The sequence below is a fragment of the Microcaecilia unicolor genome, chromosome 6, assembly GCF_901765095.1.
Source record: "Microcaecilia unicolor chromosome 6, aMicUni1.1, whole genome shotgun sequence".
NCBI classification, from domain to species: domain Eukaryota; kingdom Metazoa; phylum Chordata; class Amphibia; order Gymnophiona; family Siphonopidae; genus Microcaecilia; species Microcaecilia unicolor.
In genome coordinates, this window is record NC_044036.1 from 41,620,482 (window position 1) to 41,626,481 (window position 6,000).

The window sequence follows — 6,000 nt, forward strand, 5'->3', positions numbered from 1 at the left end:
CTTTTGCCGTTACCAAATTTAAGAGGAGGGGTCCTTCCACAAATTGGAGACCACTTTGTATACAATCAGTTACACCACTACATAACATCTCTGGAACAGACAGCATTAGCTGAAGGTCATGCTTTGAAATTGTGGTCGGTCTTGTGCTTAGAAGACAGGGACTATTTATCGGTCTCGGTACTCCATAAAGCCATTTTACAGCTTCCCTTGCAAAAATTCTCAGCACATATTCAAGATATCCGGAGTCACTACATATATCTCTCTGGGTATCCCGAATTCCACAGCTGACTCTTGCGGCTGATCTACTGGAATGCCAGTTTCGAATCTTATACAGGATATATTTTTCACAAACTCAATTGTTTCATGTGGGTGGCATTGATTCTCCTGTGTGCCATAAGTGCAATAATTTACATAATTCTTTCATTCACACTTTCTAGGAGTGCTTGGTTATCTGGCATTTGAAAGTCCAATCCCCTACGAAGCAGAATAATAACCCCTGCCTTGCAGTTCATCGCCGGGGAGTCTATTATCACCCCCACCCACCACCTCTGAAATTTTTTATGTTCTAAGGAAGATAAATGGGTCTCCTGAAGAAAAGCTATATCTACCTTTTGCCTTTGAAGGGACTGTAACATTTTTTGACGTTTGATGGGCGAGGTTACTCCTCCCACGTTCCAGAAGACCAATTTAAGTGACATCACTCAGGGCAAAAAAACTAAATATCAAACCCAAGATTTTGGTTATCGGGAGAGAGATCATTCCAGCCACTGATCTCCACTCCACCCCCCACCGGAAGAGGAGCTAGGGCTCTCCAGGTCTCAGCCAGCCCCACCCTAAATTAAAAATATGCAAAAAAGAAACCCAAATTGAAATGGTTTTGAGAACTGTATATCCTCAAAACCTGAAATGGATACAAGCATGCTTTCATGTGGTAAATTAGCTATCATAAAAGAAAACAACACAGGCATAAACACAAACAAGAAGCTAAGCAGCAAGAGAATACAAGAAAAGTAACTTCCCCCTTCCCCTCTCTCCAATCCCAACTCCGACCCATAGTGTCCCAGTGAGCCAGTCACGTCATGACATCCTCTCCCCCTCCCCACAGACACCTCTTTTCTAAACACTCCCACACTGACTGACATCTCCCCCAACCAAAGACTTTAGAAAAAAATTGAAAATCTAGCAATATTTATTTATTTCATATTTTTATATACCACAACATTTAGCGTACCTTTGATTTTTTTTTTTTTGCATGAATCATGTATTGAGCATACTATGATCTGCTACCCTGCCTTCTGTTCAACCACTGCCCCCCAAAAAATTATTTATTTAGGACTTACTATATTGCCTTTAGTGTTGCAATAGCAAAGTGATTTCAGACTAATTGTTTATCATTTTGGAACAATGGAAGTGATATGATGTCCAGGTAACAGGACCAACAGCTTCCACACTTCACTTGCCCCAACTTCCATAGGTGCTGCGGCATTAGTGCCCCTTCCAAGTCCACTGATGTAGCTAACTTAAAACGAGAAAGAGAATCGGCTATTTTATCAGAACCCAGAACGTGTCTTGCTCTGAAATAAATGTTTGATTTCAGAAAAACAACTCCCTAATTAAAGAGTTAACCCCTAGGTACCTAGCTGATTGCCTGTTGACCACTTCTGCTAGTCCCTTGTTGTCACACCATAACAGGGTTTTCTTATCCTTAAGCTCTTCAGGCCATAGCTCACATGCTACTGGCAGTATTTCCAGCAACCATATACAATAATGGAGAAGATAGATAGAGTCAACTGGCAATAAATCTGACCATACAATAAATTTATAGAATCGAGAGGTGATGCCTCAAGAAGCCCCCGGCTGAATAACTCAAAGGCTCACAGGGGCTGGGCTGCTTCATCATCGGCAACCACCCCTACAAATAATTTTTCTCTTATTGCTTTTCCTTTACTTAGAAATTTCAATATACAAATTACTTAGCTTTCATTCCATCTAAGCTCTCAGGACGCTGAATATGACCATGACCAACGGTGGCCAGCGTTTCGTCACCTGCCTCAGGGTCAAATGGTCTGCGTCAATCTTAGCTTAAAGAATACTCAGCTTCAACGGGCCAGCCCGTTTGTAGGGGTGGTTGCCGATGATGAAGCAGCCCAGCCCTTGTGAGCCTTTGAGTTATTCAGCCGGGGGCTTCTTGAGGCATCACCTCTCGATTCTATAAATTTATTGTATGTCAGATTTATTGCCAGTTGACTCTTTATCTATCTTCTCCATTATTGTATATGGTTGTTCAGACAGAAGTATTAGGAGGGGATTGCCTTCATAATTTGCTTTAATCATTGGATAGTATTTCCAGCAATACATAGCAATCTCTAATAGTAAGAATCAGAACAGCGATATCACAGGTACCTCTTAAGAGAAATGTTGCAGGAGACTAGAGGTACGTGTGATATTGCTGTTCTGGTCCTTACAATTAGAAAATGCTATTTACTACTGGAAACGTAACTGTTATGTTATATGTTACCCCTAATGCAGCCTGAGAGTGAAATATGGCTGCGTCGGGTATTTTTGCAATATATAATATATCTGCATCTCCACTCTGGTAATACTGGGTTTTGTTGCCCGTGGACTTCTGTATTACCAAGCCTCTGTGAACTGTTGAGTTCTTACTGTACTTGAAATGTTTAAGCGTAATTTTCACCTTTCTCTCCCCGGCAAGTTTTTCTGCTGCACGTTATAATAATTTAGCAGTAAAACATTCAGTTGAAAAGGATGAATGTTGCTGTTTCTACATTTGAAATATTGCACATTGGAGAAATGTTGATGAATGTTCCCAAGGCCCAACCAGCTATAAAGGAGCAGGTGATCACATTGCTTTAACCTGTTGATAGGGTGTACTTTTTTTTTACATTCCTCCTACATGGTATGATTTATCAATATATATCTATATTATTGTATTATTTTTTTCCCCTAGGCTACAGTACCATGAGTCCTCAGGAAGATAGTGAAAACCCACCCTGTAATAATGACCCTCTTTCAGCTGGGGTTGATGTGGGGAACCATGACGAGGACCTAGACCTGGACACTCCTCCGCAAACAGCTGCTTTGCTGAGTCACAAGTTTCACCACTATAGATTACATCATCCCACGCTACATCACTGCCACCACCTACAGGCTGCAGTCACAGTACACACTGTAGATGCAGAGTGCTAAGGACCTTTGTTAAGGAGCACAAGGGAAATATGGATTGAGAGACACACAGCTATTAGCTGACAATTCAGTTGTGCTTCTGTTTCTGCCTGCAGTGGTTTTGCCAGGATATATTTTTTGAGGGGGGGGGGGGCGAGCAATCTCACTGCAAGGATTCTACATTTGCAAATGTATGATTGGCTCCTATGGAGAGAAAATGAACAGAATGTACTGGCCTTGCTCAAAAGAATAAGACAGAGCAGAAGGCATGTTAGATTTTCAAACATACTGAAATCTTGGGAGCTCTCAAGCTGAACCAAGAGAGGAAACAGCATTTGTTTGTTTTTTTTAACTGGAAAAATATCAATGAGTGCAAAAGAGCTGAAGAATGTGGTTTTGTTGGGAGATGGGTGTTTTATTAGTACTGCTCATTTGGGGACCTATGATAAAAACTAAACCACGCATCTCAAATTTTTAAGTAAATGATTATTTTTCTACTATTTATTAAACCTATGGGCATCAAAGAACTAAAAAGAAGAAAGAAAACAGCAAGTTAAAACATTTTTTTATTGTTGGTAGTGATGTACCAGCGACAAAGCCAACCTCTTCTGCCCACCCTACTTCATAAAGTCTGGGAAGAAGAAACCTTTCTCTGATTTGTTTACATCAAAACATTAGCCACAATCCCTTTCAGATCATTTTCAAATTAATACATGATGTTTAAGAATGGGATTCCCACCTTCTTGCCTTCTGGATTTCGACCATACTAGCCAGACCAGGAGAAAACAAAATGATAAGTGTGTGTCAAAATGACATCGTGCTAAGAGAGAAATAAGTTGCTGTACACAGAAACTGGGTTTCACCAGCTCAAACACATCAGCTCACATCACTACTTCAGACTTTTTATTTCTGTTCTATTTGTAAACATTGTGTATTAGAACCACAATTTTTGAATTAAAATATTATGAAGACATTGGTTTGCACTGTGCATAGAACAGTCACCCATTTATACGTAGGGGTTTATTCCCTGAAGTTCACAGAATATTGTTCTAACGATAGGTACTTAATATTGTATTATGTAAATACTATTTTTCACAGTATGCAAATTATATAAATTTGTGGTATCAGAATTTCCTTTTATACTGTGTATAAAACTGCAATCTCTAGTGAAATAAATGTGTAGAAGTATGCTGGGTGAATTATTTGTGCCTTCAAAGGGCTGACAGGTTCATCGTTCTTTTTTCCCCAAAATATAATTTTATTGGTACTTCATTGTACAAATTAGTCTTCATTACCAGTTCAAAGAGATTCATTTCTATTTTAGGAATAGGATACAAATGGAAATGGAAGATTTTAATCAATCTAAAAAAAAGTTCTCTTTATGTGGGGAAGCTTTTCTGGCACATGCATGCCAGGAACTGAAAGCTTTTAAGGAGATGTTTTAATTTCCTGTTGAAATGTAGAAAAGCTAATTCCTTGGCCCTGGAAGTGAAATAGCATTATATTTGTTCTGTATGGACATATTAGTATTTCCACACTGTTAAATTAGCACTTAAGTTGATGGTACCATGTATTTCTCATTGGGTTATTTGTGTAGCCTGGCCCATCTTGAGCCTTCCCGTTTAAAGCAGTATAGTAAACTTCAGCAGATGTATTTCTAGCTGATACAGAACAGAGCTGTGTCTTCTTGTACCACAAAGCAGTAGTTTACACATTATAATGAAGAAAAACAGTAGTAGATAGTAGGGATGTGCATTAATTTGAAATGGCATAGGAAATGTCAACAAGATATCACATGTCGTTTCATATTGTTGGCAAATGATAAATAGAAATTTCATGGGGTTTTTTAATGTGCCATCAGTGCACACTCTTTCAGAAAGAGGGCACACTATTTAAGAAGAGTGTCACTATTCCTAAATAGTGTGTACTCTTTTGAAAGACTCCAAGCTCTTTCCAAAAGAGCACACACCCTGTGATGACAACATGAAAAAAAAAAAAAGATTAAAACAAACATTCCCAGGAAATGATATGAAACAAACATTTTTTAGCTGCACACCCGTAGTAGATAGTACAATTTAGTACTATACATGTTGGATGGTGGCATCCATACTGGTAACAAAAATTGACTAACCTGCTGCTTTTATCACACAAATGTCCTAAGCAGCAGCCTGTTTTGAAATGCAAAAAAAACTGGAAAACAAATTTACTATGAACTTTAGTTCTTTACCTGCAAGAGGACAGTAGAGCTAATACTTTGCAGAAAGTAATAATAATTATTATTATTATTTATTGCATTTGTACCCCACATTATCCCACCTATTTGCAGGCTCAATGTGGCTTAATAATGCCATAACAGACTTTGAGGTCAATATATTAAAAGGACACAACTTCACCTGGTATGTACATACTAATGGGGAGTGTTGATGATATACAAATGTCCCAGAAGAGCAATGCACTTTAGTACATTGGCTTCTTTGTTAGTTGGCTGCGAGAATGTAACCTTGTCAGTGCAGACTAGAAGACTGATTTGGCAAATATTCAAGCTAACAATGAAGTTAAAAAGACAGTTTTATTTCCTTAGAGCAGTGGTTCCCAAATCTGTCCTGGTAATGCCACCGCCACTCAGGTTTTCAGGATATAGATAATCCCACCAATATTCAGCCAGCGGCAATTAGCATTTTTTTTTAAACAGTGATTGTTGCCAGCTATATTGTCCTCCAATATTCAGCCAGGCCCGCATAAGAGAGTTATGTGGGTGCCAGCACTGAATTACTAATTTATCTTTGTAACACTTTTCTGATCTGCCACCTGACCTCT

The 6,000-nt window shown here is 38.8% G+C and overlaps 1 protein-coding gene across 2 annotated transcripts in view; it reads left to right on the plus strand.

Moving 5' to 3' along the window:
• Positions 1 to 5,182, plus strand: part of CACHD1 (cache domain containing 1) — a 534,201-nt gene extending 529,019 nt beyond the window's left edge. For both annotated transcript variants that reach the window (XM_030205962.1, XM_030205963.1), the window contains exon 27: positions 2,969 to 5,182. In XM_030205962.1, coding sequence (XP_030061822.1) covers positions 2,969 to 3,207 — 239 coding nt within the window. In that variant the 3' untranslated portion in view covers positions 3,208 to 5,182. The remainder of the gene's footprint in view (positions 1 to 2,968) is intronic.
• The last annotated feature ends 818 nt before the right edge of the window (positions 5,183 to 6,000 follow it).